The sequence below is a fragment of the Triticum dicoccoides genome, chromosome 5A (assembly GCF_002162155.2).
Source record: "Triticum dicoccoides isolate Atlit2015 ecotype Zavitan chromosome 5A, WEW_v2.0, whole genome shotgun sequence".
Taxonomy (NCBI): domain Eukaryota; kingdom Viridiplantae; phylum Streptophyta; class Magnoliopsida; order Poales; family Poaceae; genus Triticum; species Triticum dicoccoides.
The window spans coordinates 139,223,986-139,251,473 of NC_041388.1; the positions used below are offsets into that span (position 1 = coordinate 139,223,986).

The 27,488-nt window shown below is 42.5% G+C and overlaps 4 protein-coding genes, 1 long non-coding RNA gene and 1 other non-coding gene across 8 annotated transcripts; 4 read left to right on the top strand and 2 right to left on the bottom strand.

Moving 5' to 3' along the window:
• Positions 1 to 7,371: 7,371 nt before the first annotated feature.
• LOC119300393 (syntaxin-132-like) lies at positions 7,372 to 10,927 on the top strand. Its single transcript, XM_037577367.1, has 13 exons — positions 7,372 to 7,691; positions 8,326 to 8,442; positions 8,561 to 8,617; positions 8,944 to 8,992; positions 9,117 to 9,205; positions 9,359 to 9,432; positions 9,529 to 9,571; positions 9,834 to 9,894; positions 9,992 to 10,017; positions 10,113 to 10,190; positions 10,267 to 10,347; positions 10,436 to 10,501; positions 10,610 to 10,927. The coding sequence occupies exons 1-13, from the start codon at positions 7,674 to 7,676 to the stop codon at positions 10,769 to 10,771; spliced, it is 921 nt and encodes a 306-aa protein (XP_037433264.1). The 5' UTR covers positions 7,372 to 7,673; the 3' UTR covers positions 10,772 to 10,927.
• A 1,270-nt stretch (positions 10,928 to 12,197) lies between these two features.
• On the top strand, positions 12,198 to 16,551 carry LOC119300392 (phenylalanine--tRNA ligase, chloroplastic/mitochondrial-like). The gene is made up of 10 exons (XM_037577366.1): positions 12,198 to 12,504; positions 12,926 to 13,119; positions 13,493 to 13,699; positions 13,777 to 13,894; positions 13,989 to 14,065; positions 14,158 to 14,337; positions 14,968 to 15,012; positions 15,406 to 15,510; positions 16,082 to 16,195; positions 16,286 to 16,551. The coding sequence occupies exons 1-10, from the start codon at positions 12,249 to 12,251 to the stop codon at positions 16,334 to 16,336; spliced, it is 1,347 nt and encodes a 448-aa protein (XP_037433263.1). The 5' UTR covers positions 12,198 to 12,248; the 3' UTR covers positions 16,337 to 16,551.
• Positions 16,552 to 17,069: 518 nt separating this feature from the next.
• On the bottom strand, positions 17,070 to 21,012 carry LOC119300395 (mitochondrial substrate carrier family protein ucpB-like). Its single transcript, XM_037577371.1, has 8 exons — positions 20,584 to 21,012; positions 19,293 to 19,354; positions 18,976 to 19,212; positions 18,735 to 18,899; positions 18,584 to 18,633; positions 18,370 to 18,502; positions 17,928 to 17,965; positions 17,070 to 17,435 (listed from the first exon to the last, which is right to left on the bottom strand). Exons 1-8 carry the CDS (start codon positions 20,960 to 20,962, stop codon positions 17,339 to 17,341), a joined length of 1,161 nt encoding a protein of 386 aa, XP_037433268.1. The 5' UTR covers positions 20,963 to 21,012; the 3' UTR covers positions 17,070 to 17,338.
• LOC119300396 lies at positions 20,163 to 22,107 on the top strand. Of its 2 annotated transcripts, XR_005146438.1 has the most exons (3): positions 20,163 to 20,452; positions 20,569 to 20,822; positions 21,807 to 22,107. It is a non-coding gene; the product is annotated as an uncharacterized LOC119300396 (long non-coding RNA). The 2 variants fall into 2 exon arrangements; XR_005146437.1 differs by lacking the exon at positions 21,807 to 22,107 and having other exon boundaries at positions 20,569 to 21,217.
• Positions 20,970 to 21,041, top strand: TRNAP-AGG. Its single transcript has one exon. It is a non-coding gene; the product is annotated as a tRNA-Pro (tRNA).
• On the bottom strand, positions 21,918 to 25,998 carry LOC119300394 (bifunctional 3-dehydroquinate dehydratase/shikimate dehydrogenase, chloroplastic-like). 2 transcript variants are annotated; one of them, XM_037577370.1, is made up of 11 exons: positions 25,620 to 25,997; positions 25,244 to 25,349; positions 24,713 to 24,931; positions 23,879 to 24,234; positions 23,734 to 23,797; positions 23,530 to 23,635; positions 23,306 to 23,446; positions 22,958 to 23,106; positions 22,707 to 22,869; positions 22,564 to 22,611; positions 21,918 to 22,258 (listed from the first exon to the last, which is right to left on the bottom strand). In XM_037577370.1, the coding sequence occupies exons 1-10, from the start codon at positions 25,862 to 25,864 to the stop codon at positions 22,568 to 22,570; spliced, it is 1,593 nt and encodes a 530-aa protein (XP_037433267.1). In that variant the 5' UTR covers positions 25,865 to 25,997; the 3' UTR covers positions 21,918 to 22,258; positions 22,564 to 22,567. The 2 variants fall into 2 exon arrangements, with proteins under 2 accessions (XP_037433267.1, XP_037433266.1); XM_037577369.1 differs by lacking the exon at positions 22,564 to 22,611 and having other exon boundaries at positions 25,620 to 25,998.
• Positions 25,999 to 27,488: the final 1,490 nt, after the last annotated feature.

Below are 27,488 nucleotides of genomic sequence, written 5' to 3' on the forward strand. Positions count from 1 at the left end.
TGCAAACCTATCCTATCACACCTACAAAGTACTTCTAGTTTCATACTTGTTATAGGTAAAGCGAATGTTAAGCGTGCGTAGAGTTGTATCGGTGGTCGATAGAACTTGAGGGAATATTTGTTCTACCTTTAACTCCTTGTTGGGTTCGACACTCTTACTTATCGAAAGAGGCTAAAATTGATCCCCTATAGTTGTGGGTTATCACCTACGCCGGTGGCCGCACCTCGCGATCGAAATGTTTGAAACTTCTCCCCGTTTCTCAGATAATGGATGAAAACTCACAAAGTGACACAAATGATTTGTACACCTTCTTTGCTAACTAACACCCAGATGTAGTTGTAGAACGGTTTTGAATTTAATTATATGCACTAAATGAAAGGCAAGTGCAAAAAATGACTTAAATATAGCAACGAGGCCTGAAATGGGCCAGAAAATCAAACCTAGGGTATATACGTGATTGTTTACCGTGAAAAAAATTCAAGGTGGAATGATGTAGTCACTGACGATTGGAGTCCGAAGTGCCGCGTCTCCTTTTGTAAACTATGATCCTTCTTGTGAGATGCTCCGATTTGGAAGGTGTGAGCATCAAAACTTGTACCATCTTTACGAAAAAATATCCATGTGATCCTGAGAGCACGCCACGGTGACACACCGATTTTCGTTATTTCTGGACTCTATATGCATTTCCTGTAATTAGAATACCAACATGGCATACGCCTCTGGCCGCACCCTGCAGCCGAACTATTTGATTTTTTTCCGTTTCTCAAACAATGAATGAAAACTCCCAAAGCGACATACAAATGATCTTGCTAACTAGCACCCATGTGTAGTTGCGATTATAGGAAATGACTCAAATATAGTAAACGATACCTCAAATGCACGAGAAAATCGAACCATAGGGTACAATGGTGATTTCTTACCGTGGAAAACAATTTGGAGGCAAAACGATGAACTCTTGTTTTCATTCAAAAGAAAATATGATGTTAGTTCATGTAAATGTTTTAAAATAGCACATGGTTCACTCACGAAAGCTGTGTGCCTACCAAACTGTGCCCGACGCCCCCCTGCCACGCGAGTTATCTAAGTCGTGTGTTCTGATTGGCCAGAACCCAAACCTACGGATCATACGTCTGCACCATTGGATGCTCCCAGATCGAACGGCAATCCTCATCCCTTTCAATAGAAAATGCAGTCCGGTTAGGATTTGATTTATATGCCAAAATGCATGGCAAATGCGAAAAAAGTCTTAAATATAGCACACGAGACCTGAAATGCGCCAGCAAATCAAACCCGTGGTATAATGGTGATTGCTTAACGTGGGAAAAACTTAGAGGCGAAACGATGAACTCACATCTTCATTTCAAAATTAGTACGTCTTCGCTTCAAACGAAAATTTTCTATTTGTGCACACGAGTGCTTAGAGGCAACCATTTGCATAGGCCTTTTAACGCGGTGACCGGGGATATTTTTCACTCTTTTCACCTAGGCCGCCAACACCCCACACCGCCAGTCCGTGTTTCACTCAACTAGTCCACCCAATCTCCATCGCCAGCTCCCCCAGATCCACAGCAGAACCCTCTCCGGCGCCGGCGTGCTCACCCCGGCTGTGTGCCCGCTCTTCGGCGTCAAGACTACCTCCACTGCCGTTCCCAACACGCGGCTGCCCATGCCTTGTCGTCTTCGTTTGCTTGCCAGCCACCCTCATGCATATCGATCATGTAACCCTCGCCTCTCCTGTGGTCTGGCCGGGTTTGCATTAAGAAGCATGTTAGTTACTGCTCTCCATCGCGGTGAGGCATATTTCCTCACAATCCCTCTTCCTATTTTCGTTCTGTATGTTCCTAAATTGGCTATAAAATAACAGAGAGCGTATATATGTTCATTATCTACCTTCCTAACTAGTACATATAAGTTGTATTTGTTCCAATAAGTTACTGCTGATTTACAGATCGCAGGTGCCCGAGTCACACAAACTTAACAAATAAGCCGTACATTTTCTAAATTATTGCATGACATGTTTAGACAGCTTCATACCAAATTGTTAGTTTTATGCTTATCCTCCTTTCCCGAGTTTTGCATGTGTTCTCTGTAGATGCCGAGTAGCAGCGACAAGACTCATGCTTCAGGCAATGTATCTTCATCTGATTCCGACGAGCGTGCCGGTGAGGATCTGTCCGGGGCGACGAGGAGGCTTCTTGGTCGCGGTTGCGGCTGCGTCGGGGGGTGCAGGGGTGGGAAGCAGTCGGCTCCCCGGCGGCAAGACGGCGGTGGCAGGCGACGTGGGAGGTGACGGCGTTGCTGAGCGGATGTTGCAGCGCTGGCAGAGTGGCCGGAAAAAATGGGCGGCCGCGTCGGCAACGACGGAGGCGGATGAGGGTTGTTGTTGGAAGAGGGAAGGCCAATGTGCCACCGACCAGCGGGTCCGGAAGGAGAAGAAGGCGAGTGCGTGCATCCGTCTTGTATCCGCACTGACGCAAATCCAGCTCAAAAATGGGCCGGAAATGAATCGCCCACGGAAGAAAAACGGACGTGCCGATCTAAACAACCGTCGACGGATGAAATAGATCGCCCCGTTGAAGTTGCTCTTATCGTAAGGATCGGGCCATCTGACGACTCTGCTCTTACATGGCAGCTCACATGCGGTCATGCATCGCAGTCTTCTGGAAACGTTTCTTAGCCGCCAAGAAGATTTTCAAAATGAGAAGTCCAGCTCTACGCGTACGTACGGCCAGCCTAAGAAATGGAGAACCATGCAACGACTCTTCTTCTGTTTAATTAATTATTATTATCTCGCCGGCCTCTCACTGTCGTGGTCGTTCAAAGCGCTGTTCATGGTCTCGTCTAACTTCACTACGTAATCGTGTTGAGTATCCTGCTGGCCAACAGCTTTGATTAACAAGGTGGCGGCCCACCGGAGTGGTTTGGCGCGTGATGGCACAACGCATGGTCGTCTTTGACCAGGCGGCCGGCTTTGTGCGCACATACACTTCTTTCTAGTAAATTTTATTAATTGGCTCTGTAGTTAAGCATGACTTGTCACCTATCGTGGGAGATAATATTGTATGACTCACAACCTACTTAGTTTACATCCAACTATTGTTCATATTTAAATTTTCCTCGCACAATTTTTTCTAAAGCCAAAGCATGTATGACTAATTATTGTTGATGATTACTCAAGATACTCATGAGTGTTCTTACTCAAGTCCAAGAATAAGGTGAAGGTGTCATTCGATGATTTTGACAGGCAATTTCGAGAAATAGATCTTGGCAATTAGAAGCGGCAACGGGCTTGGAGTTCAAGAACTACACCTTAAAAGGATTCTTCATATAGTGATGAGAGTATTGAGCATAAATATTCTGTACCATATACATCTCAATAAAATGAGCCAAGAGGAAGAACCGAACACTAAAGCTGATGGCAATGCCCATGTTGAATGAGTACAAGTCAGCATATAGCTTTTGGGTTGAGCCGTCATCACCGTTTGTCATGCATCAAAACGGCTATTCCTTTGCAAGTGCTTGAACAAGACACAATATGAACTCCTAACCGATAACAAGCAAACATCAAATACTTTGGGGTATTGAAATGTAAGTGTTGCATTCTCAAGAAAAAAAACCCGGTTAGCCAAATTTTAACCAAAACTATTGAGGGTATATTAGTTGGATGTGGATCAAACTCTCACACCTATAGTCTTCAAACAAATTCAATGGATGTGTTGAAGAAACTTGTGATGTCGTGTTTGATGAATTTAATGGCTCCCATGGAAAGCAAGTTGATCTAAATTATGTAGGTGATGAGAATCCTTCACAAGATATTGTGGCTATGGGCATTGGTGGCATTTCCCCCCTGCAACAAGTTCACACCAATGATGAAGAAACCTCACGTATCATCCTTGTTTCTCCCCGCTCTGAATCACAAGAAGATCACATTGCTCAAGATGAGCCAATTATCCAAGAACAAGAACACGACCATCCTCATCAAGATGCGTAAGATCAACAAGAACACGTCATTGTGCAAGATAAACAGCAAAATGTTTGGATACACATTTACATTCTACAAAGCCTAAACTTGCTAATTATTGAAGTAAAGTTTGTAGTTTTACCTATTCACTCCTTCTTTAGGTCCATTTTGGTTACCTTTTATCCTCCATCAATCCACCCTCCCCCCCTTGTCGGAAAAATATGTTCATCCATGTTGCAGACATTTTGCTTGTCGGGCCATCACGCGTGGGCCTTTCCTTCTCCCACTTCTTCGCCATCACATGTCTATTCCTTTTTGGCACAGTCCCTTGTCGATCCGCCCCTCCACCCGGCTCATCGTCGTCATCCAATCCAATAGACTGATGATAGCTTGAGCCATCGTTGTTCTTCATCTTCTTAGTGGGTTTCTTGACATCTTCATAGAGGGTGCATCACTTTGGTTTCCTATTCAACGCTATCCAACGATGGCATAAAGTGAATGGATTTTTCTAAACTTCATGGTACAAAGTGGCAGTGAACCCGAGCTAGCAATCAAACATTAATATAATGGCACAAACAAAAGCAAGCAATAAAAATGACGACCATGTGAAGCAAACAAAAATGGCGTGGCTTTCGTCCAACCCTAGTTTGTTGCATATTTCATCATTTGTGCATACAAACTACAAAACATGTCCAAGGACTCTTGGATGGTGGACTAACTTTGCTGGAGAGAGCCCTTGTTACAGGTGGTATAAATTGGTTTTGGCTCCAAATAGTGGTGGTGTTAATGGTACCAAGCATGATTTTTTCCACTACTTTGATTCCTTTTGCTCGGTTCCACAAATAGGATACATGTTTGTGGCCAACCAAGCTCTACACAATAAGACATCTTCGTGAGTTGATAAAGATGGTCTTCTTTCCTTTGGAGCCTTGTTTTTCCGAGTGCCCGATAATTTCCCAACATTATAGAAAGGCGAATTGGTATCACCATTTCATAAGTTGGCGGTTTTGACCGTCATTTATCAAATCCATCATGAATGAGCCCTAAAGATGAATAACAATGAAACAAAAAGCCTACCATTTATCCTAAAATTCGTATGGGTCAAGGAAAAACCTCTAAATTTTGGTTTGAACTATCCTTAAACAGTTGGTGGGCATGTCTGGCGTCGAAGATTACCGACATTGTCCACGATCGTCAGAGTTGCAGCGACTCGTATGCCATTCCAGGATCTGTCCTCTTCCACCTACATGAAGTCATCTGGGATGCCCCCCCCCCCATTATGAAGGCGGAATGACGTCGGGTGCGGGGCGTGGCAAAGAACGAGAATGCAACAAACTCCATCTGGACGACATCCTTCTCTGCCTTCTGAGCCTTCTTGCAGGCGTTTTCCCGGGCATGCCCCTCCCGTGGGGCGATAGTCTTGGTCTTGTTCACGATGTTAGGGATCCTGAAGGACTCTGCAGAGCCATCCACCATGGGGCGGGCGGACGATGGAGCGAGCGTTGACGACTAGGACGGAGGAGGAGGTCCATCACGTTGACACGGTGGAGAGCGAGGTGCAGATAGAGGATAGGGAGGAAGGACTCCGGAGAGAGGGCGGGAGGCATTTGGGGTGGGTTTGAGGGGGGCTGGACAACCCAGACAATATGGTTTGGGTTTGGGATCCGGTTGAGTGGCGTTTTTTGTTCCATTCTTGAACCATATTTGGTTTCGATTTTAACAAAAGAACTACTATTGCATGCATCTGAATAATTAAAGAAGTCCCTGCAAAAAAAGAATAATTAAAGAAGCCTTTTGGTGGAGTGCAATATTTGAATAGCTTGTGTGCCTCTAAGCTGCAAAATCTTCATGTGATTGGTCATATGCAAGTGTATCTGCGACAGATCCCCCGGCCAAGTGGTAGCTTCCAACATGTGATTTTTTGGGACAGAGATCCGGCCCACAGTCAACCACTGCTAAGTGAGAGGATCTATGTCAGACTTTTTGTGGTTCCTGTAGGGTAAGTGTTCGTCATCTCCTTCCATGTGTTAGTACCATTGACATTTTTGCAGGTGCTAATGCCATCTTTTTTGTTTTTCCACAAGCCTTGTGTTTGACATTATACATCATCACCTAATCAACACTATATGGCTTGTGCGCAGCAATTGATGCAAAGGCAAGAGTTGTTATCCTTCTTTTCGAAAAAAAACATTGGCATTTGCATGGCATGCTGGTTTCATCATGCAAATCATCAACCATGCATCAATACTTTTTTTAAGCATGTCGGCTCGATTCCGATAGTCGGGTTGACAAAAAGGAAAATATTTTATTTTTCAATTGAAATAATAGGCAAATAGATTACTATAATGGTATATATAAGGAAAAACATGTATGCAAGAAATTACAAAAAAGCCAATTTTGCAGGCCTAGATAGGTCTTTCTCTCTGCCCTATGGTTAACTCCTTTGAAAGTTTGCCCCATATGATGTAACTAGGCAAAATATATCAAAAATATAACCATTTATGCTTCGCCATATCTTTAGGCAGTTTTTTTTTGTTGTTACTGGAAATAAGATAACTTAAATAGTTGCAGTTATAATATCTGTAGGGCGCTCTCAATGCTAGTTTCTTAGCATGAGTTTATAGGCAAAAACATAGACGGGGCACACCAATTAATGAAGAAAAAGAAGGAAGATGTAGTTTAGCGAAGATACGGGTCTTGGCACGTTTCTGTGCACAGTGTAATTAATGTATTAATCTGGTGCATTTTCTTTTTCTATGTTTCCTCATTTGCTCTTCTCTACAACTATGCCAAAATATTAAGATGCATATGTGATCCATAAACCTTATTTGCAAAAAACAAAATGTGATCCAGAAACCAATTAAATGCAGCATCACTTAGAAACAACACCTAAGAGACAGTGCATTGGGGTGATTGTCTCTAATTTATTATCACCTAGGATGACAAATTAAGAGCTAATGCATTGGGAGCACCCAAAAGAAGAAGCTCACTTGAAGTTAATGCTCCTAAGCATATAAAAGTATGTGATGATTAAATTAATTAAAATAGGGTGCGTTAAAGAAAGATGACATCTTATATAATGTACCCAGTTGGCTAGGCTCGCAAGGAGCGAGCTAGCCCAACCGGGCTTGAATCCTCAGTGGCTCGTGGTGCTAGTCCTGAATGGTCTCCTTTTTTTAATAGTATAAAATAATGTATTGTTTCTTACAACTGATTTTAAAATTATCATTTCCTTCGTTGATTTGCTAAGCTAGAACCTAACATATGTTAATCCTAAAAAAAAGAACCTAGCGTATGTTTAGATTATCATACGCGCCAAAAAAATGGGGTTTTCTGTTTAGACCCATCTCTGTCAACAGAAGAAAATAAAAGAAAAAGAAGAAGAAACCCTTGCACAACATCCATTGGTCACCCAAAAATGGTGTTTGGTGTTGTGCTGAGCCGCAGCGGATGCCAAGTCTTACAGGCCTCGCTTCTCCTTCCTTTCGCAGGCAATAAACCCCCGACGAGTTCTCTCATTTGATTGTTTCCTCTCCAGACGCGAACCTTCCTTCTTTTCAACCCAAAATCACCGATAATAAAAGCCGCGGTTCCCCGATCTGTTCCGGTCTCCAAGAACCCGTCTACCTCTCCGGTCTCTCTTTCCCCGCGAAATTTGTCTGCGATTTCGTGGAGCGATTCCGCGGCTTCTCGCCGGTCGCCGCTCTCCAGGATGCGCAACCTCCTCTCGGTACGATCTCTTTCCCTGTTGTTTAACCTCGTGTTAATCGTTGATTCTTGTGGTGGTTTTGGGGGCGTAAATGTGAAATTAAGAGGTCCTGCCACGGGGTTCTTGTTTTCTGTTAGCCAACTTTGAGTTCTTGGGGGGATTTACTGAATTGTTGTGTCAAGACTTGGATTATGCTTAGGATTAGTTCGTGACTGGATCGGCCTTGATGAACCGCGTCCCGACTCCAACTAGATGTACTGCTGAGTTGATGTTTGTTAAACTTTTTAGATGTTTATTTTTGGAAAGTTCAGCCTTTAGATCTTTTGTGGAATTGAGCATCTTGTTGACACTGGAAATTTCAAGGCGAAGAGAAAGCGTGTGCACTGCTAAATTTTGTTCACCATTTGTCATGGACACGTTGATATATTCTTCAAGACAACATAAGTTTCCAAAAGTCTCTTATTTTCTGCGTGGAGGGTAACACAAAAATAACCTTCAGTTTCTTTCCGCGTGCCTTGATTCCAGATAGTTCGTTCTTCAGTAAGTTTTTTTTTGAACTGTTCTTCAGTGAGTTTTGGTAAAAGGTACTATCTTTGCCTTTATAAATTATAACACTGAAAAAGTAATTCCATAATTACATTTGCCAATTTAACAGAATTCGTTTGAGCTCAACAAGGAGGAACGTCCCCCAGGGAATGTCGATATTGAGCTAGGTTTGCAAGGCGACCTGTCGGGTTCCGCACAGCCAGGTTTCGATGGCTTCTATGAACAGGTGCCTCCTTTTCCTTTTCTGTATTTTCGAGTCTCTTTGTGTGTGGGCATAGCCGGTATAATTCATGTGGCATGGTTTTCTTCTTGTGAGTTGAGCTCTGTGTTATTATGACATTCAGGTCAGGGAGATTAATAAGTTGCTTGAGACGTTGACAAAACTACTGAAGGATCTTCAGGTGAGTAAGAGTACCAAATTGGAGTTGTTCAATTTATCTAAGTTCAAAATAGGGTCTCTTATAGGAGTTTGGACCACTAAACCTCAGTAGTACTTCAGAGTTTGTGGCTTTCTATATTGTCAGGTGTCACATATGGCCATATGCCTATATGTTGTCAATCGAGTGCTGTTTCCTTTTCATTCAGAGTATACCGGCTTCTGTCATAACAAGAATGCAAATAAGTTGATCTTTAAATAACGTTATCTGTCCCCCAAACCAGTTTAATTGAACGGTTATTTTAACAATCATGACATCCATCTCTATAACAGTCTTGGATCTTTATGTAGAACTCAAATGAGGAATCGAAGGTTGTCACTAAGGCATCAGCTATGAAAGGTACTAATTTTGATTGTTTTCTCCAAACATCAGAGGGCAAACATGATTTCCCTTTCTCCAATTTCTTTTCCGATTTGTTCCTTTTTTTTTTGCGGGACGATTTGTTCCTTTTTATGAATTGCAGATATCAAAAGGCGCATGGAGAAGGATGTTAATGAAGTGACAAAAGTTGCACGGCTCACAAAATCAAAACTTCAGCAATTGAATAAAGAGGTGAGTTATTTTGCGCTATGCCTAGGACTTTTACCAACTAATGCATGAGAAGTACGCATAGTAATCCAATAGTATTCCTCTATTCTTATAGATTTGATGTATGTATTTCTCCACTATAATTAATCACACGCTCCTCTGATTTCTTTTTACAAGAATCTTGCAAACAGAGAAAAGCCGGACTTTCACAAGGGATCAGGTGTGGACCGATCTCGGACCTCAGTGACAATGTATACTCCTTCTGGCATCCTCTTGCTTGTTTTTCTTTTCACTTCTATTCTAGTTTATGCATTATTTATTCCACTTCATAATAATCTTATGTGCAGTACATTGACTACGAGGTTGAGAGAACGCATATCAGAGTTTCAGGTATGCATTTCATCAACTCTTGCACAGAGTCTACCTGCTAAATATGTTATTTTCTTGCTTATAGACCGTAACTGCTGCTACTAAATAGCCCATGTTGTATCAAAAAGGCGAAAGCTAAACACAAACCGCCTTTAGTTCTTGTGGCCTGTCTAACATTTAGTAGTCCGATAAAGCTTGAAAAGCGCTTCAAAATGTCAGTTTATACTACTATGTGACCATACATGCTACTGGTAAATGAGCATGTTATGAAATATGTTTTCAGACACTAAGAGAAGCAATCCAGACGGAGTACAGGGAAGTTGTAGAGCGGCGTGTTTTCACCGGTCTGTTGCCCTTAACTCTCACCATGATGCCAGCCCTTTTGCATTTCAGTTGAGCTGACTTATTTTATCTTTCACTCTGCAAATTTCCAATGAGCAGTAACGGGCGAGCGTGCTGATGAAGAGGTATAAATATCTATCTACTCTCACTTACTTCAAGTCACAATCACTAAGCGGATCCGCATACTGTATGTTGCTAACATCGTGTCTATTTTTTTCAGACTATTGACAAGCTGATAGAAACAGGCGACAGTGAGCAAATTTTTCAAAGAGCTATTCAGGAACAAGGGCGTGGAAGGGTGATAACTCTTTGCCTTGTTTAGTTCTAGTACCAACAGCAATGCATGTTTTGACCTGAATTTCCTGCATTCGCAGGTGCTTGACACACTCCAAGAGATCCAGGAGCGGCATGACACGGTGAAAGAGATCGAGACTAAGCTCCTTGAGCTGCAGCAGGTAAATGACTAAATGCATGAGCACTCTTCCAGAATTGGAAATTTAAAGCCTGGGCATCATCAGTTCACCTGGTATCCGCCAAATGCAGATTTTCCTCGACTTGTCGGTACTGGTTGAGGCGCAAGGCGAGATCCTGAACAACATCGAAGTGCAGGTAGGGAAGATTGGTCCATTTCATATAATTCTTTTCCAGCATCGTAGTACTTTTTTGCAAGCTTCAGTTTGTTCCTGACTTTTTCTGATCATGTCTCTGCTGCCTCAGGTTACAGGTGCAGTGGAGCATGTTCAGACTGGAACAAACCTCCTTCAGAAGGCGAGGGTCCTGCAAAAAAACACGCGGAAATGGACCTGCATAGCGATCATCATCCTGCTGATCATCGTACTCGTCATCGTCCTCTCGTTGAAACCGTGGGCAAAGAAGTAGGGAAAAAGAAGCATCACGCTATGCTAGGACAATATACGATATTCCATATCGGAAATGCACTTTGGCACATGGGAGCATGCTCCTGCTATTGGAAAAATATTTCAAAATGTCAAAAAAATTCAAACAAAAATTTAACGTGTACATCTTCATATTCTATGCAGGCACGCCAAGTTTCACATAAAACCAGCATTTTTTGTGGTTTGCGTAAAAAAGACAAAAAAATGTCTAGTGAAAAGCCCTTTGCAACACCAAATTTTATCTTTTTCACACGCAACACAAAAATTATCTGTTTTTCCACGAAACAACTTTGTGAGTATATAGAATGTCAAGATGTACGCCCAAAACATTTTGCCAAAATTTTGTGACATTTTAAAATACGTTTAAAACACATTTGAAAAAACAGGAGCATATGCTCCTAGGTGCCAAAACGCCGCTCTCCATTTCATATGATATTTATTGTATAGCTTTTGCTGTGTATACATCAATGCCATATGGTGCCGGAGCCGTCATGTATATTTCTCTGATTAGTTTTTGGTGGGGTGTGAACTTTGTTCGATTTTGTGGTTCGAATAACAAAATTCAGCTTCTGCATTTCTGCCTTTTGTGGCCATAACGAGTGTCATTCTAAGCCGCCAAATGATGACCTTGCGATAGAGTAGTTGTGATATAATGCAATCTTTGTTCTTTTAGACACAATTTATTAAAGAGATCCAATAATTTTGAATTTTCTCCAAATAGAGATATCAAAGCGCTTTTTTTCGTACGGTTAAATAGAGATTACTCCATATAGAATTATATGCACCAAACGCGCTACAACCCTCAACTCAGTATGGCTCGACCAAATCACATATAGTTATGTACACCAAACGCGCTACAACCCTCACTCGGCCTTGCTCGACCAGATCAACGTAGAAGCAGGCAATGGACGAAGGTTGGCGTGAAAAGTTTGAGCTATGATGCCTTATGACATTGTAAGCTTTGGGTGTGGCCCCGGTGGGCTTGTAATTTTGGGTGTGGCTTTATCTAACTCTTGTATAAACTCTTTTCTACTCTTTTGAAAAGAAATATAAAAACGTTTAGATCACTACGGAGGAAGTATCAATCAATGCATCGCCCTGCTTTGAATCGTTGTAAGTTGATACGTCTGGATTTAATTTACAGGTGTATAATACCAGTCGTAGTATAGTTTTCGCCTGGAATGAAAACGACAGCGGGAGGTGTGTATCGGGTTTACAGGGGTATCTACGAGCTAAACGACGATCCAAACGGGGCGTAAGGCTTTTGCGCTTTCTCGGAAAAACGAGTGAAGCTGAGAAACATTTTCCATCGGTTTAAAGCCTTAAACCACACTCTCTTCTCTTCCTTTTAACCCTACTCTCTTATCTTAACCCTCGCTCTCCTCTCCTGTGTCTTCGTCCCCCTTTCGCTTTCGCTCTCCCACCCGGAAAAACCACGCGACAATCCGGGCAACGCAGCCATGCGCCCGCTTATCCGAACCGCCTGCCTCCGCGCTCGTGTGCGCGCCATGGCCACGCTTCCCACCACCGCCGCCTTCTCCTCCACACGCGCCCCTTCCCCATGCCCCTCTCCTTCGCGCGCCCGTCGCCTGCTCGTCGCAGCCCGCTTCCTCCCCTCAGCACCGCCGCCGCCGGCAGGGGCACGGGCGCTCCGGACGTCCGCGGCGGCGGCGGAGGCCGCCGTCGAGGTGGGCGGCGTCAAGATCGCGCGAGAGGGTGAGTTCTCCTGCCCCTGGTGCTGACGGCGGGATCTTGGGGACGGTTAGTGGGCCTCGGAGGAGGAGGGTTCTAGAATTTGGCAGTGGGGAGAGAGGTTTTTAGGCTTGGTTAACTTTGGCTGCTGGCATTGTTCCGCACTAGAACGTTTTTTTTACCATGACCAGGCATAAAAGTAGTCTTATAACGGGATTTAGGAGGAAGGTGAAGTTGATACGCCTAGTGCTCACATTCTTCCGGAGCTTACCGGCAGTATAAGTGCCACGCGGTCGATCGAATGGTTGGGTTCCGGGATGGAATGTCGTTGATTAATGTGCTAATATCCCAATGGAATTTGGTGGGGAGTTAAATCGCAATGTATCACAGCGCCGTGTCAAGTCTCAAGCTAGCAGGCGCTGACTTGTTTCGATGTCCTTTGTAGATGTCGTCAAGGAGGATGACCCGACGAACAATGTGCCAGACACCATTTATTCAAAAATAGGTCTTCAGCTGCACAGGAGGGATAACCACCCTCTAGGGATTCTCAAGAATACTATCTACGATTACTTTGACAAAAGTTTTCCTGGCCAGTTTGTCAAGTTTGATGACCTCTGCCCTCTTGTTTCTACTAAGCAGGTATGATCTACCAATAGCTTATTGCTTATATTAGCTTGAATATAAAAGCTGAATGTTAGCTAAGAAGACCCTACATTTTTATGGTAATCACTTAAACATGGTGCAGCACTTGTGCCTAACTAAGGGCAATTCTAATTATATGGTCAAATGAAACCTGGCACTTGGGGTGGAAAAGAGTGAGGAAAAAACACTAAGATTCAAAATTGTGAAAGGGTCCAATTGCTTGTTCCTTTGCTCTCCTGCTATCCTCCCTTTTCTAGTGAACGGTCACTTAGTTGCTGTGTTCTGGTTCTCCAGATTAATAAATCTACAACTAAAACCAACTATGGTTGTTCTTACCTTCTCACTGACCTTGAGGTGGTGCATTCTGCAGAACTTTGATGATGTCTTGGTCCCTGCCGACCATGTAAGCCGGAGTTACAATGACACATACTATGTCGATTCTCAAACAGTCTTGAGGTGTCATACCAGCGCTCATCAAGCAGAGCTGCTAAGAGAAGGGCATACACACTTTCTTGTAATTGGAGATGTTTATCGTAGGGATTCTATTGATTCAACTCATTACCCTGTCTTCCATCAGGTAACTGTATTTTCCCAGATTGTACTTAAATGTTTTCAAAATGTGTTATGAATTCTATTGATCTTTCACACATACAGATGGAAGGCTTTCGTGTCTTCTCTCCAGATGACTGGTCAGGCTCCGGAATGGATGGGACAGCATATGCAGCTACAGACCTCAAGAAAACGCTGGAAGGCTTGGCAACACATTTATTTGGTAAAAAATGCCTTGGCTTGCTCCTTGTCATCAAAGGCAATGATAAAATAGCTTCACATGTCAGCTAAACTAGATGAAAATATGTTGTGTGCAGGTGCTGTGGAGATGCGCTGGGTTGATACTTACTTCCCATTCACCAACCCATCCTTTGAACTCGAAATATATTTCCAGGTTTGTTGTAGTAAGTGAATCAAAGTAAAACATGTTACACAACTTGCGTCTTCATGGTGCCTGGTCTGAAAGAACTGTATCACCTTTTGTAGGGTGACTGGTTGGAAGTTTTGGGATCTGGGGTCACTGAGCAGGAAATTTTAAAAAGCAATGGTAGGACAGATCATGTTGCATGGGCCTTCGGACTAGGCTTGGAACGACTAGCAATGGTCCTCTTTGATATTCCAGATATTCGACTGTTCTGGTCAAATGATCAGCGGTTCACATCCCAGGTATTGCTGCTACTATTGGATTGTTGGTTATCTCACTATGTTCACATATTAAACAAATACTGCATACTGCTGAGCCACAAATCGTGTGAAAAGTAATTATCGATGTTGAAGCAATATAGCCTCTTAATCTATCTCTGTCCTCTGACTTATGTGCTGATCTATTCAACAGAGCTCATCTTTCTATGCCACCCCCTTTGATCTCTAGGATTACTAATTTGCTGTATTTATAGATTATAAATTTTGGAAGACCGAGTGTTTGATCTCTAAATGAAAATCCTGATAGTGTTGATTTTAGTTACTAGTACTAAACTTGAAATTCTGATGTGAAGAACTTGTGCTTTCTATTTCTAAGAGTTTCGCAAGAACAACTTATGTTTCCTAATGAGTGTTTAACACTTGACATAATAACTGATATGTTTGTTCCTGAGTTCTGACATATGCTCAAAACTCAGGCTACTCTCTTTACTTCAGTTGGTATACCTCTGGGCCATCTTTTTAGTGCTATTGCAGTAATATCAGAAAATTTAGTTAACAGAACAAAACTTTGTCCATAACTCTATGCTGAACTGATTTTCTTCATATGCACACTTTCAACTTTATGGCTAAGATATGTGTATTGTTATTATTCAGTTCTCTAAAGGCAAGCTTGGGGCCAAGTTCAAGCCATTCTCGAAGGTATGCAATATCATTTACTACGTGTATCTGTATATCATCCGTGGATAAAATTAATTTGTTCTAGAATAAAAGTGGTTCTGCATCTTGCGAAATGCTAGAAGGTCACTAGGATGCTGGAGATAATTGCTCCATCTGGTTGAGCTCATTTGACTATGCAAAGTACGCCCACTAGAACAAATTAAACCAAATCTTTGTGCACCCATTAGTTTGGATCATCTAGCATTAGAAATTACAGCTTAAATTGTTTGTGACATCCATCTAATTGGTAAATGTGGCTAAATTTGGATTAAAAATTGTATCCTAATATGATTTGCATTGATTGCCGCAATTCATGTATATGCACTTGCGATAATTGCATCAAGTTACCCTAGCTGACTTTTTTCTGTTCTACAGTTTCCACCCTGTTACAAGGATATGAGTTTCTGGATAAATGATGAATTTACAGAGAACAATTTATGTGAGGTTGTCAGAGGAATTGCTGGAGATCTTGTAGAGGAGGTATGCACTCTGATTTGGACGCATGGCTGTAAATCGAATTTGTGTTAAGCACTAGCCATGTCCAAAATTTCTTAGTGAGATAACCAACAATTACTTGTCACTCAATTTGTGGCTCAGCAGTATGCAGTATGCAGTATTTCTGTAGTAAGTGGTACTCCAAAGAGTAGCATAACATTTCTGCTAAAAAAAAGAGTAGCATAACATAGCTCCAAATTAGACGAAGAATTTGCTCTAGTCTCTGCAAGCTTATGGCAGCCTTGCTTTGTACTCTATCCGGCAACGGTTTAGTTAGTGCCAGACTTTCCTTGCATTGTTTGTAGCTCCTTCTGCTAGTATGGTACATTAAGGTTCTAGTTCATTTCCATGGCCCCAACTCTCGTCAGTGTCCACAACTCCACGTAACATGCATACCTATAGGCAAACTCTTTCGCTGTTTAATTTCTATCTTAAAATGTTAGCGGTGATTGTTGGGAGCTTAAGCTCCTTCATCTAGTATTACTAGTTTGCGGTATCATGTAATTTGATAGGTCCATATCTCTACAATCTGAAGGGCTCTCTTTTTGTTTTACAGGTAAAATTAATAGACAATTTCACAAACAAGAAAGGCATGACGAGTCATTGCTACAGGATAGCCTATAGGTCAATGGAACGGTCGCTTACAGACGAGGAGATCAACGACATGCAGGTATGTGCAACGGAGTTACATTATACTATGATTTTTAGGTGCTGTCTTGATTTGATCGGATTCTGATCTTAACTACAATTTGGGTTGCAGTGGAACGTGAGAGAAGAGGTGAAAAGTAAATTGAGAGTTGAGCTGAGATAAAACAGAGCTGGCTCACGTGTTCTTTGTATGTAAATTTGTTGAGAAGTTTATTAATACATGGAGAAATGGAGGCCACTTTGCTCTTGTAATAACCCACATCTTGTCTTTCTTTTCTTTATGAAGGAGAAAAACCCCTTCGCATAGTTAGCACGTTAAATTTTGCTGGATTCCAGCCATTTGAAGATAATTATCCATTGCTCAGTTCTGATTTTTCACTGATACTCCCTCCGTTCCTAAATACTCCCTCTGTAAACTAATATAAGAGCGTTTAGATAACTAAAATAGCGATCTAAACGCTCTTATATTAATTTACGGAGGGAGTATTTGTCTTTTTAGAGATCTCAAATGGAGTACCACATACGGATGTATATAGACATATTTTAGAGTGTAGATTCACTCATTTTGCTTCGTATGTAGTCACTTGTTAAAAACTCTAGAAAGACAAATATTTAGGAACGGATGGAGTATTTGGCAGACCGAACTTGATGAACAGCATTTTCCCGCCACTTATCTTTTCTTCCTTGGTACATTGTTTATCTAGGCACATGCATCTATGGATACATCAGTTCTATTTTCGAGATGGTGGAGCTGATTGTGCAATTGATTGTGCTGTGTACCGTCATGCAGTTTGGCAGTAATGGTCCATTTTGTAATACAAATAAAATCATGATCTCTCATGACAAAAAACACCATCTGGATGTAAAATTGCAATGTCTGAAGAAAATAAACGATGTGAAGCTCAGACTGAAAATCAGAACATTATTCTGTACTCGCAACTTTGTGACCTGAAGAGAAAATCTGATCAGTACAGGCTAACCATTATTCTGTACAGGCTAACCATTAAAGCAGCCCATGCTAAAAATTTACCCTTCCAAAAATCAGTACTACAATTCTGACAGACCCTCATGAATGTTGAAAGAAATGCCGATAAATGAGTGGAGCAAAATATGCTCTCCAACTAGACAAATGTTGAACTGTATTTTTCTTCAATCTCTTGCGGTACTAAATAGCAGACATTCCAGCGAGTTCCCGCAGCTTCTCGCACGCGACGAAAGTGATAGCTGTTTGAGGGCCTAACCTTGCGAAGGTGGCAAACCCACTGAAATTTTTGCAGAGTTTGTTAGGAATTCACAGTGGAAGAGGCTCAAATAGAACTAATCCAAATGGATCGATTCAATCTGTAGTAGCTGTAAATCCCGTAATAATGTTTCAATGTAAAAAATGACGATAACTAGAGCTTTGGATTGTGGTTCGTATAATCATATCGTACTGATCTTTAACTAGTTGCTGTTTTTCATAAGTATACTGGTAAAGTTTATATTCATCAATTTTTTTCTCTCAAGAGTTGCAAATGATTTAACAAAATAGCATGATCAAGACTTGTTGAATAAAGCGAAAAAATTATATATACTCCCTCCGTTTCTAAATATAAGTCCTTTAGAGATTTCAATATGGACTACGTACTGATGTATAGACATGCTTTAGAGTGTAGATTCATTCATTTTGCTCCGTATGTAGTCCATATTGAAATCTCTAAAAAGACTTATATTTAGGAACGGAGGGAGTATATATGTTATTACGGAGTCCTCACCCTTTATAAAGTGACTTTACACCCTCTGTCAGGACAACCTGTGAACCAAGAAAAGAATGTATAAGATACATTAGCGGCTTAAGATTTGAGATCTGTGACCTCCAAATAAATGAAAGCATTTTTCTTCACACTTAATTCCGAACATAAACTATAAACGTGGCATGGGGTTCTAGAAAATGTGAATCCTCTTATAGTTGGTGGGGATAACTTTCTATATTCCTGTTTTGAATAGAGTGCCAATTGTTGGTACTATGTAAAATAATGCATTTCTACTCTTCAAATATGCTCCTTTCTCATATTGTGCCAACTACTATCTACTAACCATGCATTTTGGTTCTGTGTTAAGCGACTAAATTTAATATTATTTACCAAAGTTTTCCAATTTCATTCACAGACGCACACTTCAAAATACAAATTCACAGCCAAGGATGAAGATTAACACCTGGTAAGCACAGTGGAAACCATTCCTGTATACTCTGGCACCTTTGGACTCCCGTTGCAGCATTAGCCTTGTTTTGATCATGTCAATAGGTGCAGTCACAAGTGTACCAGCTGTTCCAGCGATGCAGCTCGACCTTTCAGCCACACAGAAAAATAGCTATCAACAAATTTCATCCAAGTATAGGCATCAAAATGCAGGATAAATTTCACAGTACATGAGATGTAATTGAAAACCTTCTTCAAGTGGTGTCCACATCAGCAAGACCTAAAGAAAATAAAGAAGAAAATTCAGTGGTGGCTAAATTAGTAGTACATGCGACAATTTCATTGCTTTCAATCAAAAGACAACAAAAAAATAGTGTATACCTGTTTGGCCTCATCATAAGTTGCCATTTGTGATGCCGTGAGGCAGCCTGCTCTCACCATAGCTGGGCCAACTCCTTTCCAAAGCGCTTTGACTCCTTCCTCTGATACAATTTCCCTCGTCACTCCAATTGTACTAATTCTGCTTGTACTCATCTGTGATCTCACCTATAGGATGTGCCCAGATCAAGATCAAATCCATAAAACTATTTCATACTTTGAATTAAGTATCACAGTACTGTACCTTTAAAACCTCCATCGGGTTTGTCAATGCAGTTGCTAGGGCACCAGCAACTACTCCGGATGCAAATTTAAAAGCAAAGTTTGTTGAACCAAATGCGTAGCTGCAGACATGTTTGCAGGGCTCATACAATCCTAATCGAAGGCCACCATAGATGAGGGATCTAGTCAATGCTGGTGCAAATCCCAGATAGAGTGATCGAGGCCCTTCCCTTTCTACCATTTGTGTAAATATTGCCCCCTGATAGGTTTCACTAAAACTATTAAATTTAGCATTAATAGGTGATACATAGATGATGCGACACCTGAGGCTATGCTTACCATTCCAACTAAGTTTCCTCTTTGCCCAGCAAGCTGCATTTGGAGTCTAATTTTGATAACGTCTGCAAGATGAAAATGATGGTACATATATAAAGGGTTTCTTATTTCTTGGAGAAACAAATATACGTAAAAGAGTGGCCATCCTTTTACAACGTTATCATTTAGCAGTATATCAGTAAACAATTCACTGTTATCAAGTCAGAAGCATGACTCAATTTTCAATCCAGGTGCTAGTTGACAAATATCTCCGAAAAATCACAATAAATCTGGGCCGTGCGACCTCCTTAGTTTTAGTCAAGCCAATATATGTTTAATTTGCTTTGGCTCCACATACATATGTCCCCTTTTGTTTGCTGATGTTAACCATTATCCACTATGATCCCGACAAAAAGGCTCATTTGTCACATTCTGTTTTTTGGTATCAAACCCTACTAAATGTTTGAATGGGGAAATACACCAAGCCAAGAAGTTAAAATAAATGCACTGATTAGGAGAAGTAATAAGCATAGACAGCATATAATACATGCATTCCATTCAAATACACGTCTCATCTATATCAACATATAGACCATCACCCATGAGGACAGATATTCCCAAAGCACAGCTTATCATGTGCTATGATGGATGAGCACTTTTCAACACAGCCTGTTGTGCTGGGAGAACTATACCTTAACCTATTTCGATTAAAAAAACTGTTGTTTTACTGACACGGTTATTTTCTACAGGGAAAAAATCCCAAGCTTCTATCTACTTAAACATAGTTTCCAGTTCCACCACACATAACAATTCATTGCAAAATCAGATGTGCTTTTCTTTGGAAAGAGCTGCCAATTTTTCATTGACACAATAGAAGAGTTTACAAGGTCTTAGGGTACAAAAAAGGTGCATCTCGACACTGCACGGCACTGCGGCTCAATGGGGACAGAAGCCTACTCTCTCGATGTTATGTGGCGAGCACGCGGCATCACCCAGCATTTTGCCTCATCCTTTCAACTTGTCAAGGAACCGGCCTTCGTCATCTCCTTTCCTTTGAAGAGGCGATGGCGAACGGTAGAATCTGTCGCCCGGCTTCTCAGCCAACAATGTCTAGCACTGATGGACGCAAGTAAACTAAGCCTAAAGCCCTGAACTATGGCAGATTACTGCAAGGCTAGAACATGGTAAGCCCTGAACTATGACAGATTACTGCAAGGCTAGAACATGGTACTAGCAAATCTGTTCTCCCCACCAAACCCAACCCAATATATAATACTGTTAGTTAACAAGTAGCGTGCAGGAGCAATTGGCTGACCGAGCGGATGCGTGACGGCGGTGGCGACGGCGACGGCGGCGCCGCTGGTGCCGAACTGGTACAGAGCGTAAGGCGCCGCCCCACGGGGCGGCGTGCGTGCGTCTCCGGACATCGGCGATGTCATTCCTCTCCGCGCCGGATCCCCCTGGCCGAGTCGCGCGAGACGAAGAAACGAGGGAGGCGAGGCGATCAAGCAGATGGGGGAAAACAAGATTTGAGCTCGGGACGGAGGGAATCGGGTATATATTCTTCTTGCAATTCCTGCTCCGGTTCTCGTGGGGGAGAGCCGAAGAACTATCGCCAGAATCACCACAGGACGACAATTAGATTGTGCAATCGGTCTGTAGTAATGATGTAGAAGATTCATTTCTGCTAGCATCAACAAAGGGCATTTGGTCTAGTGGTATGATTCTCGCTTAGGGTGCGAGAGGTCCCGAGTTCAATTCTCGGAATGCCCCAATTTTTCTCTTCTTTTGATTTTCTTTTATGTATCATGTCTTCTTTCTCTATTTTTGACTTATCTCTTTGTTTTTTATTTTGACAATCATCTTCTCCTTTATTCATTTGTAAGGATCGTAGCATCGCTTACAATAAGAGGAATAGACACATCTGAGGCAGTGTCCTTCCATATATTTGGAGGAGAAAAATCTAGCTATTCTAGCCAGTTCATGAGCTACTTGATTTTCTTTTCTGTTACAATGATCATAGATGACATGAGTAAAGTCAAGCGATATTAAATTAATAGTCATCAAAGATAGCAGAAGCTATTGAAGAAGAGTAACCATCGATTAAGGCAGCAACAACCTCCACACTATCAAAAATTGATCTCCATTTTTACTCCACCCAACTGTATGTGTCAGGTTCATTTCAAACCTCCCTGCAACTGCCTCCGCCGTGAATGAGTCAAAGCAAAGATCAATCTTTTCATTTGTACTTCCTCCGTTCCTAAATATAGTCTTTTTAGAGATTCCAACAAGTGATTACATACAAAGCAAAATGAGTGAATCTACACTCTAAAATATGTCTACAAACATCCGTATGTTGTATTCCATTTGAAATGTCTAAAAAGACTTATATTTAGGAACCGAGGGAGTAGTTGCAATGAACTTATCTCTTTGTTTAATAATATTGCACCAGCCCAAAATCTTCTCTCATGTTTCTTATTTATGGGGCTTATTTATGTTCTTTTGATTTGGTGTTTTCATTTTTGATTCCTTTTGCAGGGAAAACCGGCGACTCATTTAACTGTAATTTCCTCCTGTGGGGAAAGCCGAACATCTGATAAAGGAGCTCCAATCGCGAACGGGGAGCAAATTTGATTGGAGAATGGAACATGACATACCTGATTCCACAGGTGTATATTACTTTATCGTTATTATTGCTAGTATTCTACAAAACTCATGCAATCTGGCAAGCAAAGCCTCCTTGCTGTTTTCTGATGCACCAACTTCTGGCAAACAAATATATTTGGGCTATACAATGCAAATTTTCAAGCGAGGCCATCTCACAATCTACTCAAACTGATTGCTGATTCCAAATCCAAACACTTGTACGAAAACCCACAGACATGGATGTGTCTATCACAAGCGAGGCTTGAGTGATGTACTCCTGTCTCCCTTCACAGCGCTAGGGTTGTCCAAAGAATTTGCCAGCGCTCGGAATTTACCATCAACCGCTGAAAACAAAGACAGAGTTATATCAAAATTTACCATCCATTAGGCATCCGTAGAAATAAAACTGCAGATATTATGGCCACACCGCCACACTGACTTTATCTCCAGACAATTATCGCCACCTCATTCAGATATCCAACACATTTTAGTAATTCACACAACTTTGAAAAAAGAAGGAAAAAGAAACATCGTGATTCTACCATGAACAAATGTGAAAACTGGAAACCTGGGAAACGTGCAAAGAAAGTGGCACCTAAGTAGTTTTCCTGACAGTCCTATGGAAGGGGAGGATGCATTTTGAACAAACCTTATCATGTCTTTCTCAGAACAATATCACGCATCAAGCTATCTGGAGCTGTATGACGAGCCATAGGAGAAACGATGTAAGACTTACTACCACACACGAACTCATGGGCAAGCACACAAAAATATAAGCATAATTTTTTTTACCTGGCATGCCCGTGAAATGCTCAAATTGACCCATTGCTTGCCTTATGAACATCTCCAAACCACTAACAACTGTGGCCCCACATTCTGCAGCTTCCTTAAGAAGTCTAGTCTCTTTCGGTGTGTAGACCGCATCGAAGACAACAGCATAAGATTTAAGCGCTTGCTGCAAAATTATATCATTAGTATATGAAACTAGAAATGCAGAAGATATTTCACTGTAATTCAGACTAGCAAAACAAGGAGATTTAAACCTTGGATAGAGGAGTTTCATTGACATTTGGATGCATTCCTATTGCTGTTGTGTTTGCAAGAATCATCCCTTCCTCCGGATGGTAGTTTTCTAACTCCGTGAGAGTCAAAGCAGGCCCACCGATTAAGTTACCAAGTTCTTGAGCACGTGCTGCAAAGTACAATGAAGGCTATGTTTAAGATACAACACACTCAGAATAATTCAAATGTAATGACAAACTGTATAGCTGCCTAAAATATGAAGCAGAGTAAGGATACAATATGAAAAATGATGTGTCTTTTAATATGTAGCATGTGCTCTATGCATGCTGATCAATATAGATAGCACAGGGTCTAGAGCAAATGCATACCGAAAGTGCGGTTTGCTATTACAACTCTTGCTCCCTTCTCTTTTGCACCGTAAGCAAGTGCTTTCCCTGCACCACCAGCACCAATAACAACGAAAAGCCTTCCAGCCAGTGGTGACGTGGTAGAATGCGTTGGTTGTGTTGCTGCCAATTTGTTTAAAAGCCACTTAAATTGAATACTGATCAGCAATAATACAATGGTTCAATATATAGTGGCATGTAGAAACCTCTTATTCCATCTTCAATAGCAGAAATTGCACCGACATAATCAGTATTGTAGCCTACAAGTTTCCCATCAGGTTTTCTAATAATTGTATTAACAGCTCCAATGTCCTGAAGAAAACGGAATACTCCCAAACGTTAATCTGGGTGTCTTAAATGGTTCAACAATCCAATGAATGGAGTAGCAGAAGAAGGGAGGATGAAATTACCCTGGCAATAGGATCAACCTCATCACAGCACCTAACTGCAGCTTCCTTGTGGGGAATTGTACAACTGCAATCCAGTTCATAAGATGGAAAGAATTAACTTCTGGTTGAAATAGAGTACGTGATGTGGCTCACTAAGATTAAGTACCTGAAGCCAGCAAAGTCTGGTGAAGAGTAGGTCGAAAGAAATTTAGCCAAGTCATCCACCAAAAATGGCACATACACAGCATTCAAACCCACTGATCTGAAAGCTTCATTATGCAAAATCGGGCTTTTACTGTGTCCAACAGGATTTCCAATAATACCAAACACCTTAGTATCTGGGCCTATCTGTCTAATGTTGTACACATTGATCAAGTCTGCAGCGGTTGGCTGTGAAGGTGCAGATTCTTTTCCTTTTTCAAGAGAGCCAAAAGTAAGGTATCCACCGAATTTGGGGCAAAGAACACGAGAAATAAAACCTCTGTCGTTCATCACCAGTCCTATGATCGGCACCTGCTTTTCCTAATGCATTATTCAAATAAAAGATAGTGTGAACTAGGAATCCTGCTAAAACACCCGAGAAATGGAGCATGGAGTCATGAACATGTCACGTAGCATAATATCTCACTCAAGTGCGAGAACCCCTAAATCGATGTCAGTGCATCAAAAGTGCATTATCAGCTAAGAAATTTACAGTTTTGTCTGCTATTAAGGGCCATCGAAGTACATTATCTACAACAAAACTTATACTAAAAATAGCAATATTTGGATGTTCTTACACTGGATATGATGATATAAGTACAGATATACTAGAGAAGATTCCTCATAGAGAATATTATCCTTTTCGATCTTAGCTTAAGGTATCATCACTTCATCAGCAGATGTTGGGCTAAATGAGGTATATACAGCAGTCTTGCAGACCAATACTATAAACACAAAAAATAGCAACGGCTAACACTAGTGTGTGCTGAGCTTGCTTAGAATTAGACAGCGAACTTACTTGGCAGTGTACAAGTATTTGAAACATTCTTGAAACATCAACAATTTCAGTAGCAGTGGTCGCAATTTTTACTATATCAGCTCCTGTTGCTTGAATCTGAGCCAACAGGCTTGCAAGCTCTTCTGCCGAAGGAGTGTTATCATAGTTATGGGATGAAACAATGAGCTTACAGTTTTCAGGTTTCTTTCCGGACATGAATTTAATAAATTTGTCAGCAACCTGCACAATAACAAGATTATTGTAAGCAGCTACCAACTTATTCATAGGTGCAGAAGGCAAGAGTAATATCCCCGAAACTAATCAATGCTAATTAGTAGTAGTGTCTTGTTAACCTTGGACAGGGTTCATCTTAGTGCACGTGCCTCTTAAGTTAAGAACTTGGTAGCATCAGCTCAAACTGGCACACACACACACACAAAGCCGGTGGAATATTAATTCTTCTATTCCAGAGCATAAAGATTTATTTGTCTAGTGAATTAGCCTTGTGATTCGATTCGCAGAAGAGAAAGAAATGTTTTACTAGGTGCAAACCTTAAGCTCAATATCAACGTATTCAGCTCCCAGTTCCATTGCCAATTGAAGTGCCTCAAACCGCGGTTCATCATCGCCTTCATATTCACCACCTTCCCACTTTGGCCTATGAAACCAACAGTAAGCAACATACATTTAGATGAGCCAGCGACGCAAAATCGACATGCAGTGTTTACACGCAATTAACCAAACAAGTGCATGCTGTTGTTTTGCTTATGATGATACATGGCGAAGTTAAAAAAAATCCCCCATTAAGTTAAACCCCGCTATAACACCACCCAAACCAATCCAGATAAGAATCAACAGAGAAGCCCTCTGCTCCCAGGACTGGCCTAGATGAGATGATCCCCGGAGGGAGGTGGTGTGACTCACTCACCTGTATGTGACGAGGGCGGGGAGCGTGCGGGGCTTGGCGAGGAGCGCGGGCAGGTCCCGGCGCGGGGCGAACCCGGCTAGGCGGTCGAGGCGGAGCTCAGCCAGGTCGGCGCCGAGCGCGGCGGCGGCGGCCACCTCCGCCGCCATCTCCCGCGGCGCGCGCGCCGTGGCGGGCACGCAGAGCAGCGTCCGCGCCACCGCCGCCGCCGGCGGGACCACGGCCGACACCGACATCGCCGCCGCCATGGCCGTCGTCGTCAGAGGATGGGCCGCACGTCTTGGCGGTGGTTGGTGAGAAGGGCGAGCGTGCGCTTCAGCTCGAGGATGATGGATGCCTCGTTCCTTGGAACTGGCGGCTGGTGGAAGCTCCTGTTTCTTCAGTGGGCCGGGCGGTTGGTGGAGCTGAACCTGGTCTGACTACCGTGCCGCGCCCGCGTTGGAGCAGGGCCATCGGCAAGCCTTTTTTTTCTCTCTCTTCAGGATAGAATGAGCTTTTTTTTTTTAGGTTACGATAGAATGAGCTCATGGCAACTGATCATCTGATCAAAACTTTTTTTTTTAAAAAAAGACCAATCCAAGGGCTAACCCTCGTTGACATTTTTTATAGGAAAAACTCCGTGAACACCACGCATCCGAGCCGGGACTCGAACTCGGGTGGGCTGGCAGTAACCCCAACTGCCCAGCCAACGGGTCGACGCCCCGTCCTCATCTGATCAAAACTCCACCACTCAAATTTTAACAAGTTAGGCGAGTTAGTTTCCCCTCACATCAAAAACTTTTCCCATCTCCCTCCGGGGCCCCTACCGTGGGCGGCTCCGGAGAAGAAACCCTAGCCGCCCCTTCTCTCCTTGATTCCCTGGCTGCCGGTGGTGGTGGCGGCGCCCAATCATCAAAGGCCATGGGCGAGGGTTGCGCGCCCCGGCGGGCCTCCTCCGCGCGGGGGAGGCTTGTCAAGCAGGTGGCGCGGTGGTTGTCTCCGGTGTGGTGATGCACGTCGTGGAGCGCTGGGAGGGGTGGAGCACGATTGTAAGGTGAGGGGTGGCGGTCTTCTCGGGGCGCCGGTGTGGGTGTTGGAGGTCGCGACGCGGCGAGGCCTTGGTTGCAGCGGATCTCAGCTAGGTGTTGCGGTGGCCGGGAGTCGCTGCAGAGCCCGGGGCGCGCAGTGTGCCTCCTATTGACGCTGGTGTGGTTGTGGAAGGGGACGCCTTGGGGAGCCGATGGCTGCGCGGTCTAGATCTAGACGCTCGGACCAGTGACTCGCGATGGGAAGCGATGTGGTGGGAGCTTGCGCTCGCGTGCATGCGGTGCAGCTGAAAGAGCATGGTGTCACATGTTTGGTTTTGGTAATTAATGACAATCCATATGGACTAATGGTTGCCTTGAGTTATATTTGAAGGATTTGTTCATAGGCAATTCTTGAAGACCATATGTTAGCTTCAAGGTTGAAAGGAATAAATTATGTGTTGACCAAGGTGTTATTCAAGGAGTTATTCAAAGATTGGTCATGTGAGAGTTGAGCCAATTGCAAACATGCCTTGAATAAGAAGGCTGTGTGAACATTCGTGTTTAACTTCAAGACATCATCTTAATGAAGAGAGAAGGTAATAAGATACAAGGGCGATCAAGTCAAAATACAAAGAGTGGATTCATGTTGACCAACACACAAAGCGCAGAAGATGTACTGAGTGGGATAATGTGATCCCATGGTATGGTAAGATTGTCCATTACGCTTTGTGTACTAACTCATGATCTATGTGAGGTTTATTTGTGGGGTTAAGCATATTTTCAAGTGCTTGCCTCAAAAGGAAGATCTCATATATCCCATGGAGGATGACATCAAGTGGTGACCATCATCAAGATTGAGTTGTGG

Bases quoted from the DNA above. Each gene is read 5' to 3' on its own strand.
- LOC119300395 (XM_037577371.1), bottom strand. From the start codon at position 20,962: ATGCTAGCAGAAATGAATCTTCTACATCATTACTACAGACCGATTGCA. The intron at 17,966-18,369 runs GTGTTAATCTTC...CTTGGTTCACAG, and splicing joins GTTTCCACTGTGCTTACCAG to GTTGTCCTGACAGAGGGTGT. The intron at 17,436-17,927 runs GTGAGGACTCCG...CAAAAATTTCAG, and splicing joins GTAAAGTCACTTTATAAAGG to TGGGTTTGCCACCTTCGCAA.
- LOC119300393 (XM_037577367.1), top strand. The intron at 9,433-9,528 runs GTATACTCCTTC...TCTTATGTGCAG, and splicing joins TCTCGGACCTCAGTGACAAT to TACATTGACTACGAGGTTGA. The intron at 10,191-10,266 runs GTGATAACTCTT...CTGCATTCGCAG, and splicing joins AGGAACAAGGGCGTGGAAGG to GTGCTTGACACACTCCAAGA.
- LOC119300394 (XM_037577369.1), bottom strand. From the start codon at position 25,864: ATGGCGGCGGCGATGTCGGTGTCGGCCGTGGTCCCGCCGGCGGCGGCG. The intron at 23,798-23,878 runs GTACTTAATCTT...ACTGGATTGCAG, and splicing joins CCAGACTTTGCTGGCTTCAG to TTGTACAATTCCCCACAAGG. The intron at 23,107-23,305 runs GTATGCATTTGC...TGTACTTTGCAG, and splicing joins AATAGCAAACCGCACTTTCG to CACGTGCTCAAGAACTTGGT.
- LOC119300392 (XM_037577366.1), top strand. From the start codon at position 12,249: ATGCGCCCGCTTATCCGAACCGCCTGCCTCCGCGCTCGTGTGCGCGCC. The intron at 12,505-12,925 runs GTGAGTTCTCCT...TGTCCTTTGTAG, and splicing joins CGTCAAGATCGCGCGAGAGG to ATGTCGTCAAGGAGGATGAC. The intron at 13,700-13,776 runs GTAACTGTATTT...TCACACATACAG, and splicing joins ATTACCCTGTCTTCCATCAG to ATGGAAGGCTTTCGTGTCTT.